The sequence below is a fragment of the Pelodiscus sinensis genome, chromosome 6 (genome assembly GCF_049634645.1).
Source record: "Pelodiscus sinensis isolate JC-2024 chromosome 6, ASM4963464v1, whole genome shotgun sequence".
In the NCBI taxonomy this organism is placed as follows: Eukaryota; Metazoa; Chordata; order Testudines; family Trionychidae; genus Pelodiscus; species Pelodiscus sinensis.
In genome coordinates, this window is record NC_134716.1 from 42,117,852 (window position 1) to 42,129,404 (window position 11,553).

General features: G+C 44.5%; 1 protein-coding gene across 1 annotated transcript; it reads right to left on the bottom strand.

Annotated features, from left to right (window-relative positions):
- Positions 1 to 7,881: 7,881 nt before the first annotated feature.
- On the bottom strand, positions 7,882 to 11,199 carry GAS1 (growth arrest specific 1). Its single transcript, XM_075931796.1, has one exon. It carries the CDS (start codon positions 10,185 to 10,187, stop codon positions 9,234 to 9,236), a length of 954 nt encoding a protein of 317 aa, XP_075787911.1. The 5' UTR covers positions 10,188 to 11,199; the 3' UTR covers positions 7,882 to 9,233.
- Between the last annotated feature and the right edge of the window lie 354 nt (positions 11,200 to 11,553).

Here is an 11,553-nt window from a genome sequence, read left to right on the forward strand (position 1 = left end):
TCCGGGGTCAATATCAGACGACCCTTACATCTGAACCGCCTGCAGGCAAGATCGGAACTGCGGCTTCCAGTGTCATCTTCCACCTGCCGTTTCGCCCCTTTCCCATCGCTGCAGGGCTTGATGATGGTGTTGTTGTCACTTGTAGACATGGGCGTGCCCTTCGAACCTGCGCAATGGAGTTTTTAGGTGGAGTGCAGTGTGCGCAATACTGGTCCCACCCTTTACACCTGGGGTTCATCTGCCATGGCCTAGCAAGCAGGGACAATGACAGTGAGGTCCCCGGGTCATAGGTGTTATATCAGAGTGTCCTTCTCCTAGATGAGTGGCCTGACAGGGCTAACGAGCTCCATCTGCCCGGGTTTGAAATCAAAGTTTTCCTTCTCTTAAGCTGGCTGCCAACCAAGGCTAATGAGCCCAGCCTGCCCAGTTATGTTATAGGAATAAGTAAATAACTTTTCTTTATTCACTTTCTCCATACCTGTCTTGATTGTATAGACCTCTCTCATATCCACTCTTAGTCTCATCTTTTCTAAGATGAAAAGTCCCAATCTTTTAAATCTCTCTTCATTTGGCACCCATTCCAATCCCCTAATAATTTTTGTTCCCCTTTTCTGAACTTTTTCCAATGCTAATATACTTTTTTGAGATGAGGCGACCACATCTATATTCAGTATTTAAGATGTGTTCGTACCTTGGATTTATATAAAGGTAATAAGATATTCTCTGTCTTATTTTTCTATACCTTTTCTAATGATTCCTAACATTCTGTTTGCTTTTTTGACTGCTGCTGCAGACTGAGTGGGTGTTTCCTGAGAACTATCCACAGTGACTCCAAGATCTCTCTCGAGTGGTTATAGCTAAATTAATCCCTGGCAATTTGTATGTATAGTTGGGATTATTTTTTCCAGTGTGCATTACTTTGCATTTATCAACATTAATATTCATTTGCCATTTTGTTGCTCAATCACCTCGTATTGTGAGATCCGTATGAAGCTCTTCACAGTCTGCTTTGGTCTTAATTATCTTGAGCAGTTTAGTATCATCTGCAAATTTTGCAACCTCACTGTTTACTCCTTTCTCCAGATCATTTATAAATATGCAGAATAGGATTAGTCCCAGTATGGACCCTAAGGGGACACAACTAGTTACTTCTCTTCATTCTGAAAATGTACCATTTATTCCTGCTCTTTATTTCCTGTCTTTTAACCAGTTATCAGTCCATGAGAGGACCTTCCCTCTTATCCCATGACAACTTATTTTATATAAGAGCCTTTGGTGAGGGAAAGGTTTTCTGGAAATCAAAGTACGGTATATCCACTGGATCCCCCTTGTCCACATGTTTGTTGATCCTCTCAGAGATCTCTAGCAGATTAGTAAAACGCAATTTCCAGAATAAATGTTGATGTTCCCCCAACAAATTATGTTAATCTATGTGTCTGACAATTCTATTCTTTACTATAGGTTCAACTAATTTACCTGGTACTGACGTTAGACTTACCGGTCTGTAGTTGTAGGATCACCTCTAGAGATCTTTTTAAATATTAGCATCACATTAGCTATCTTCCAGACATTAGGCACAGAAGCTGATTTAAAGGATAGGTTACAAACCATAGTTAATGGTTCTGCAATTTCACATTTGAGTTCTTTTAGAACTCTTGGGTGAATACCATCTGGTCCCGGTGACTTGTTATTGTTAAATTTATCAAGTTGTTCCAAAACCTCCTCTAATGACACCTCCATCTGGGACAATTCCTCAGATTTGTCACCTAAAAAGAATGGCTCAGGTTTGGGAATCTCCCTAACATTCTGAGCCATGAAGGCCAAAGCAAAGAATTTATTTAGTTTCTTTGCAGTGACCTTATCGTCTTTGAGTGCTCCTTTAGCATCTCAATCAAACAATGGCCCCACCGGTTGTTTAGCCGGCTTCCTGCTTCTGATATACTTAAAAAACACTTTGCTATTATTTTTTGGCTAGCTGTTCTTCAAACTCCTTTTTGGCTTTCCTTATTGTATTTTTACACTTAATTTTACAGAGATTATGTTCCTTTCTATTTTCCTCAGTAGGATTTAACTTTCATTTTTAAACAATGCCTTTTTATCTCTCACTGCTTCTTTTACTTGGTTGTTAAACCACAGTTGCACTTTCTTGGTGCTCTTACTGTGAGTTTAATTTGGGGTATACATTTAAGTTGAGCCTTTATTATGGTGTCTTTGAAAAGTTTCCATGCAGCTTGCAGGGATTTTACTTTTGGCACTGTACCTTTTAATTTCTGTTTAACTAACCTCCTCATTTTTTTGCAGTCCCTTTCTGAAATTAAATGCCACAGTGTTGGGCTGCTGAGGTGTTTTTCCCACCACAAGGATATTAAATTTTATTACATTATGGTCACTATTTCCAAGCGGTCAAGTTTATATTTACCTCTTAGACCAGACCCTGCACTCCACTTAGGAGTAAATCAAGAATTGCTCTCTTCTTGTGAGTTCCAGAACCAGCTGTTGCAAGATGCAGTCATTAAGGTGTCAAGCTGTATGGGGAAGTGCAAAGTCTCTTGTATACTTGCATGCTCTAAGATACTCAGATATTGTATTGGTGCATGACTAAGTAATGCTCAGAAACAAATATTTCCCACAAGAAAGGAGAAGAAAGATCTCTTCTATACTTTCAGTTATGATTTCAATTCCATTCCCCAACTGGCCCTTCCCTTCTGTGTCCAGGGTATAGCTGATTTCTTCAATTCAAAATTGACATAATCTGACAAGAATTCTCACTCTTCCCTGCTCCACACTTAATTTTTGCCTCTCTTCATTTTTGGCTCTATTTTCTATTTTCTGCTTCTAACACTTCAGCCTGTACCCTGGAGCCCCCTCCTCCTTACTTTCTATCACCCTGCCTGTCTAATTCCTCACTCCTTCTGTATTTTAACTGCTCTCAATGCTGGTTTATTTTCCTCTGCGTCAAAACAGACATTCTCCTCATCTTGAAGAAATTTCCCTCTTTAACTACCACTCTGTATCCTTTCTCCCTTTTGTCTCCAAAATCCTGGAGTGAAGGGTTAACTCTCACTGCCTTCATTTCCTCTCCTCCTAATCTCTTGCTGATACTCTCCAATCTGGTTTCTGCCCTTTCCCCTCCATCCTAGACACTAATGACCTCTTTCAAGCTAAATGTAAGGAGTGCTTCCCTAGTCTCATCATTCTTAACTGGTCTACAGCTCCTAATATTGTTGATCACTCTCTCTTCCTACCTCTCCCTTGGTTTCTACAGCGTTGTTTTATTTTATCTTCTACTTTTTTGACCATTCTTTCAAAATTCAAAATCTCCTTTAATAGTCAACCTCTTCTCCTATCTGGTAGTGTCCCTCAAAGTTCTGTTATTAATCCCCTATTCATCTCAGTACGCCTTTGCATTTACCTCTTCCCATTGTCATCAACTATGCCATCTCTGCTTCAATCTAACTCATTATTCCTTCCCCCCTTTGGCCAGTTTCACAATTCCATCTGCCTCTCTATGGCACATCTTGGATTTCTAGATGCCATTTCAAAATTATTTTCTCCAGAACAGAACCTCTCACCTTTCTTTTTGATCCCTCTCCTTTTCTGTCTCTATTTGACAACCTTTCTATCCTTTCTGTTTCCAAGCCTGTAAAACTATTCAATTCTTACTATCTCTTTGCCCCCACTTCTCTCCCATCCAGTCCAGGGGTAAAATGTTTTGCTTCTTTCTCCTTGTCAACAAAATCTGCCTCACCTCTCTCTCCAACCCTTAGCCATTCATTGGCCATCTCACTTCCTCAAATATGGGCTCCCAAACTCACTTTCTCTTCCTTTAGCCTATCCATAGTATCACTACCACAACTGTCTTTCTTTGCTAACATTCCAGCACCATCCCCTTCACCAGCACATTATTTGGTTTCCTGTCCCTTACCAGATCACATTTAATCACCCTTTCCGCACCTTCTATCAAGTCTTAGTTAATCCTGCCCCCGGAACATCTCTATTCTTGTTTGTCCTTATGTCTTTCTCTCTCTATGTAGTGTATTAATGATATTTAGCATTATACCATGATAAGTGTTCATACAATATATTTGATATAATATATATAACGAAGAACTCTACCAGCTATGTAGAATAACATTCACTGGACTCATTAGAAAGTCACAGAAAGAACTTTAATGTTTTGTCAAAAATATCTCAACTTTTTTTAGGCACGAGGTGTCACTTGCCTTAAGTATCTAAATCATTTCTCCTTACTGGCTGTTTATACCCTTCAGTTCCATTCAGTCTAAAAGGGGTTTGGAGGTAACTCTCCAAAATATTAGCTGAAAGCTTCCTCAGAAAGCAAATCTTTCCCACATCCTTCCCTGCAGTTCCTCTTTAAGAGGTGTCAGCATGGCTGAAAGAATGAAGTGGCTCCACATTGTTTGCCTGAACTATTATGTGCTTAACATTTCCATAACAAAAGTGCCACTCGACTTCTCTCCGATTAATGCAGCTCGAGGGCTCTTGTCCTCCTTTAATAAAACATTGTTGAAATCATTTATTTAGGGCCCCTGGTTACTACAGGGAGAATGACCATCTTTGTGCCAAAATATAGTGTATACAGTCCACTATTTTGTAGTAGATCATTCTGTTATTTAAGAAATTGATTAAATGGATGCCTTAGAAAGTATTTATGCTAATAGCGCATTACTTATGTCATTCAGACAGTCAATGTGAGTCTTTTCAATTGTCTACTACAGCCAATGCCTCAAGTCAAATACAGTAACTTTCGACTTTGCCGCTTACAGATCATTTAGATTTCTAGCTGTTTATTCCTTTAAACAGACTTGAAATCTTGCATAGGTGTCCTGATCTTCCCATTTGGAAATGTTTTGTATGGTGAGTCTACCTACTTGTATTTGCGTGTGTATTCTATACCCCGCAGCAGGGCATCCTGTGATATTAGTATGGTATGCTGGGCCAAAATGATATAGATCTGAATCTCTTTTAGCAGCACTGAAGAGGCAGGTCCTACAAGTCAGCTGAGCATGTTCTCCATGATTCAAGCTGACACTACGGTTATATGTTCCAAGTTTCTTCTTGTAAATCTTGGCTTCTTTACAATTTCCTCTCCCCCGCCCAACTCAAAAAACAATGAGACGAATATTGTTTTAATATCCAACAACCATGCATTGCATAGACATAGGTCATTTCTTATTCTATGTGTATTTAGTTTTTGCATACTCTTACCACCCATGTAGTACACATTTGTTATACATAGGTGTAGGCAATGATCAGATGCTACCTACAAGGTAGGGTACATTATAACTATAACTTTGCATGCTTTTTAATGTGAGTGTAAAAAAAACCCTCCTCTATCCCAAACCAGTGATTTCAAGTTGTTATTATAAAGCTTATTTTCATCATAATTATTTGCCAAGGTACCTATGCCTGCCTGCATACACTGGTATATATTGTTTAAAATAAACAAGAGACCTTATGTTATGGCTATTGTGATTGTGTACAAAAGCTGTGCTGTGAGCCTGGGTGACCAGTGAAGCTTGAATCTGCCTCTATTTACTGTATGGTCACTGTCAGTTCAATGAACTGCCTCCTTGTTCTCTACTATTGTCCTACACTCCCTTAAACATTTGTCACTGGAGTGCCTCCAAAGACAAATAAACTGTCACCCAGAATTTGAACCTGGTAACTGGGAATAAAAAGGGGACCGAAGCCTTAGGATTATTTCACATGAGGTGGGAAAGAGTTCCTTCTCTCCCTGGAAAAGATTGCTAGGAATGGACCAATGCAAGGCTCATTTTCAAAAATCTGGAAGACCAGGACCTCCTTTCGTATGGAAAATTCCCTCAGTCAGAGAACCTGAAGTGCTTTCTTGTTCTAGAGATGCCTACAGCATTCCCCTGGGAAATCTGAAAACTTCCTACCTTCACTGTGTTTGAATTTCAAATATGACAGATGTCCATTCCTGTATAATCACATAGCATGAGGATACAGGCCAATACTCGGTGTATCTGAGCCACTTTGGACAGAGCATTTGCTCTGAAAACCTACTTTATTTTTATTACTTTTCATAAGGTGAAGTTCACAGGATACAGCGCCTATGACTCTGCTTCGTGTACTATTTAAATTAAAACGAGCCACCTATCAATGTACACTTTCTACAGGGAAGGAAGCATAAAGACTCGTGTCCTCCCTCCCCAGTGGTGCTCAGTGTTGATTTATTCCAGGCAGATGCTTTTGACAGGGGCCTGTAAAATCAAGTCTTGGGTTTATTGTAGCAGTTAATTATCAGTCCTTTTCTAGTGCTAATGCCTTTACTCCTTGCTGAGGAAAAACAGGGACCTTTACTGGGATTTTTTTTTTCAGTTAAAACGAGTCAAAATGTTCTGCATAGACAAGGAAAGTTGAAAAACTGAAAATATATTTGAAAATATTCCTTAAAGGATTGGAGAGAATATTTTCATCCCTACAGTATTGCAAACTCAGCATTTTGCAAAGAAAGCTGATTCCCTTTACAAGTTTCTCCCAACTGCTCTTTGTTCTCTTCCTAAAGAAACAACGTTTTCAGCTTTGTTTTAACAATAAGTTTACTCAACCGTTCAGGTGACTTTAAAAAAACCGAATTTAGCTCATAGCCACACACCATACTCACAGGCTTCCTCGACCTCACATCTATTTTGAAGGGTTTTTTTTGTAAATGCTTGTGTGGTATACATCAGTTCAATGCTTAATGAAATCATGCAAAACCACCTGAACCAAAGAAATTAAAGGAGAAAAAAGTATCCAAAATAACTGATAGTAGAAAAGGGGATGTGTAATTGTGTTAATTGACTCCACAGATAGATGTAGGTTAATCTTCTCTCAAGATCTCTTAAAATGAAAAAAAGATACTGTTTTGCTAATCTGTCGCCCCTTCAGTTAAAGTTTATTTGTGGTGGCGTTAAAACTTCTGTCTTGCCTTCCAATCACCACGATTAAAACTAAAAGCTTTAAATAAACAGCATGAATAGAAGATAAACAAACTTTTTTTTTTTTTGCAAGTGCCTAGCTTGGCGCAGTTCAAACTCAAATCCCCAGAGGACTGAGCTCCCTCTTTTGTGTTAATGTTTAAAAGATTTTCCAATGCCGGAGTTTATTCCTACTGCAAACATTTCTATTTACAAGGTCAAGTGTATCAGCACTCGACACAGCTTAAGAGCGTAATTATTTATCTAAGGGCGTTTGAGTGTAGATCAGTAGCTCTGGCAGAAAACCAGGCTTCAGCCCAGTGCAAAACAACTCCAAAAACAGTATTACAAGTTCTGGTAATTGTTGATCATCCCAGTTTGTTTACTTTTGCACTCTTCACTGCAGAGGAAGGAGAGTTGCCTTACAAACTGTCATGAATTTTGTTGCAAATGCCAATCATCTACTGTATACAACTTAAATATTTCTGAAAGTTCCTTGAGACACTGTATGTCTGGCAAAATATTTGCATGTATATATGAATTCCTAACAGCAGCAGTTCAAATACCATTCCTCCATTCCATAGTGAAGGACCTTCTGGTTTGATAATTCTACACACATATAGTAGCAGTGTCCTTGGAAGACAAACTGGGAATTGTTTTACACAGCTCTGGCACTGATACGTTACCATGCCAACACACAGAAAAATCAACCACTTCCTTTGAAGGTAGTATTTTCAAAGTCCTGTTTACTACTTATGTTCACTTCTTCATTAAAGTAAGGGCAACAGTAATTAGCATCTATTTAAAGTACCACAGATACTGAGTTTTTATTTATTTCTTATTTATTTATCCTTCCTCTCCCTCCTCTCCAGTTCCTCCAAACAGGACTGATAGTTCACTCAATAGCAATCTCTCTGAACATCATCATCAGGCATCCGTATTTAAAACTCTTTATTTACTCATTTACATTTTAAGAAATACACAAAGTCGTAGATATTTAAAACATAGGACCTTTTATGCCTTCTATAAAAATACCTTAAGGCAGCGTGGAAATGCATTTATACAATTCTACAATGTTCATAAAGTCTCTCAAAATAAGAAAGTTAACTTCAAAATACACTGTACATTTGATGTTCTACAGAATAGTTCACTGAGTTCTTGTTGCTGAGTTCCCATTACACATACAACGATATTTGTACCTTTCCAGAAAAGAACGGCAAATGCAATTATCTGGCAAATAGAATGTAGACTTAAAACTTTAATTTTTTAAAAAATAAATTATTCCTCAAGCATACAATTTATAAAATTCTATATACAAAGTAGAGTGACTGGTAATAAATCCCAGTTTTAAATACATTTTATATAAGATTTACCAGAGGTCAGCACCCTGATATGACTAGAGACAATATAACTTTTTAGGATATGTGTATATACAAGTTCTTGAGTTTAAAAAGTGTCTTTCGAAGATGGCAGTGCAGAGCTCTTTTAAGACAAAAGTTGCATTGTTCAGTGTAGCCAACAACTCTGAAAAATCTGCATTTTTTCTCGTTCAGGCGAAGAAAAAGAGATGTTTGCTGGCAAGCTTTTGTTACGGGGGGCAAATGTGTGTGTGAGAGGATGCTAAGATCCCATCAATTTGTTCTCTCCCCCCCACCCCTGATAACTAAAGGCAATGGAAATTGAATCCTCTTTCAGGCATCAGGGTGAATATTGTGAACGGTGATAGGGAGACTGGGACTTGATTTCAAGTTGTTGGCTACTTCTAACCAGTAAGGCAGTAGTTTTGGCAGCAAGTTCGGGTTTCCCACCTCTTTCTCACCTTCATGTCAAACGGTAAAAAGCGACCATTAGCCCCTTAGTATTGGGTGTTTTGTTTTCGGGGGGGTGGTAACGAACCTACAGTAGCTTTGCTAAGAGTTCATCTTCTACACTCCGGGAGAAGGGGGGGGGGGGCACATTGCATAGTGCACGCTAAAACCCAGCCAAACCGCACCCGCCTTCCCCAGCACCTTATCAGTCCCGTACAGATTTACAAGGCCCATAAACCGGTATCGTCCCCATCAAAGCGAGTTTAACTGGGGCAGGGGGAGATGAGGAGGCCAGTGCCCACGCGAAGAGTCCAGGCAGGTGGTGGCGAGAGGCCGTGCAGAGACAAATGGGGGAGGGGGGGGACCGTGTCCCGCGCGGAGATCGGGGGGGGGGGTCCCCAGGAATGATGCAAGGGGGGGCTCCCCCGCGTGTCCCAAGCGCGGCGGGCGGGCCCGGCAGCCAATGGGGACTCGGTGGCTACAGCAGCAGCAGCAGCAAAATGGAGACCAGCCAGATGCAGGCTGGCGGGGCGGGCGCAGGGCCGGCGGCGGCGGCGCGGTCGCTGGGCGCTGGGAAGGCGGGCAGCTGGCCGGGGCCGGGCTCGTCCGGCTCGTCCCGCCCCCGCAGGCTGGGCTCGTCCTCGTACTCGTCCTCGTAGTAATCCTCCAGCCCGCCGTCCGAGCCGCCGCTGCTGCCGGCCCCGTTGCCCCCCGCCTCGGCGCCGAAGCAGAGGCGGGCCATGTTCTCCTTCATGGACTCGCAGATGGGCCGCTCCAGCCCGTCGCAGACGCAGTGGTTGAGCGGCAGGGCCTTGGGCACGGCCAGCATGTCCTCGATCACGGCCCGGCACTCCTCGGTGCAGCGCAGCCCGTTGAAGAGCTTGCCGCAGTAGGCCATGTAGCGGCCCAGCGCCGCGCTGCAGCGGCTGTCCCAGTCGCAGCGCCGCCGGGCCTCGGTGCAGCCCATCACCCCGCCGCCGCCGCCCCCGCCGCCGCCCGCCGCGCCGCCGCTGGTGCGGGGCAGGCAGGGCTCGATGGCGCGCTTGGTGGCCCAGCAGGTCTCATCCTGCGCGCAGTCGCAGTCCTCCAGCGCCGGGCCCCGCCGGGTGTGGTTGAGCTGGATCAGGGCCGCGATGCAGTGGCTCGGGCACCGCCGGCGGGAGGAGGAGGCGGCCCCATCCCCCGCGCCGCCGGCCGGGTGCTGCGGCGGCAGCAGCACCGGGGCGCACGCCTCGGCGTACTGGCTGTAGGCGTAGCTGCACTCGGGCTCCCCCTGACACTGCAGCACCGCCTGCCAGCAGATCAGCCTCCGGCCCTGCACCAGCGAGCCCCGCGGGGGCCACCCTGCGCCCAGCACCACCGCCAGCCACAGGCAGGCGCCCGCCAGCCGCCGGCCCCCTCCTCCACGCAGCGCGGGCGAACCTACCACCATCGCGGGCGGCGGCTGCAGGAGGGTCGAGGGGCGGAGGAGGAGCTGCTGCCCGTGGAAAAGTTTGCAAAACTCCGGCCAGCTGTGTGCATGAGGCTTCCCCTCATCAATCCATCCACGCGGCCCCTCCGAGGCTGGAACCAGCGGGCTGCAGTACAACCCCCACCCCCCCAGGCCCGGGCTGCTCTTGCCGCAAGACTTCCCGGAGTTAATCAGTGCAACTGGGGGCTGGGAGGAGAGCGGCTCCGGAGGGCACTCGGAGGCTTGCAGCCTGCGCCGGGGGAGCTCATGGTGCTGCCCTGCTTCTCATGCAGATCCCTTTCGTGTCTCTTTTGGCACAGCGCAAATGCCCAGCTGCCGCTGCTGCTTCCTCGGGAGCGTTCAACTCTCCGCTCGCAGCATCTCCGCACATGCCCGCCGCGCGAGCCGCTCCGATCCCTGGCACAGTCCCGGCTCCGCGCGCCCGCTCACACGGGAAGGCGGGGGGAGGATCAGGACTCCCTCCCTTTTGGCGAGCAAGGGGGGAAAACAGCAGGATCGGGGTCTCCCTTCTCGGTCTGTGGCTGTGGTGCTTGCTGCTTCTGTTGTCAACACGCCCGGCGAGCTGCTCCGCTCTGCGGTGTGAGGAGCGTTTTTTCTTTGCGAGGCTTTAAATACAAAAGTGGCCTCCGAGCAGCAGCAACGTGCTCTGATCAAGCCTCATTATGCATGCATGGAAAAGCAAACAAACAAAACAATTAGCAACGCTTCTTCTCCTTTTACACATGCCCCCAGCCTGCGCTCGTCTCTCTCTCGCTCTTGCTAGTCGCTCTCTTTCTCCTTTTCTCCACTTTTCTCCCTTTGCTCGGCCCCTTTTCCCTGCTCTTCGACTCACTATTGGTCCAGCCTGTTGTTGAAACTTTTTTTTTCTTTACGAGCTACGGGAGAAAGGGGAGGGAGGGGGGCCTGGTGGGTAGCTCACATTCAAAGCTTGAAAGGAAAGGCTTAAAGAGATTGACAGCAACCCCCAAGGAGCCCCTCCTACTGTTAAGGAGGCTCCACCACCACACCGTTACTACTACACAACAACACAGCTTTGCCAAGCGAAAGGGTGCAGCTGTTCTCAGCAGGCAGAGCTTTGCTCGCATTTCGGTTTACCAGCGGCCACAAAAGCAACCTTTGGTTTATGGAAGTTGCCTCGTAGCATCATGGCACAAATTATGAAAAGAAACTGTAAAATCTATTTCATTATAAATGTCACTGACAGAAGTCCAGCCAAGTCTAGATTTAAATTAAACATACCAATATCCAACAGAAAGGGCTCTTGCGTCATTTCTTGATCCCGTTCTGCCATTCACAATGAGAATAAGAAGTTTTCTTGCAAGGAATA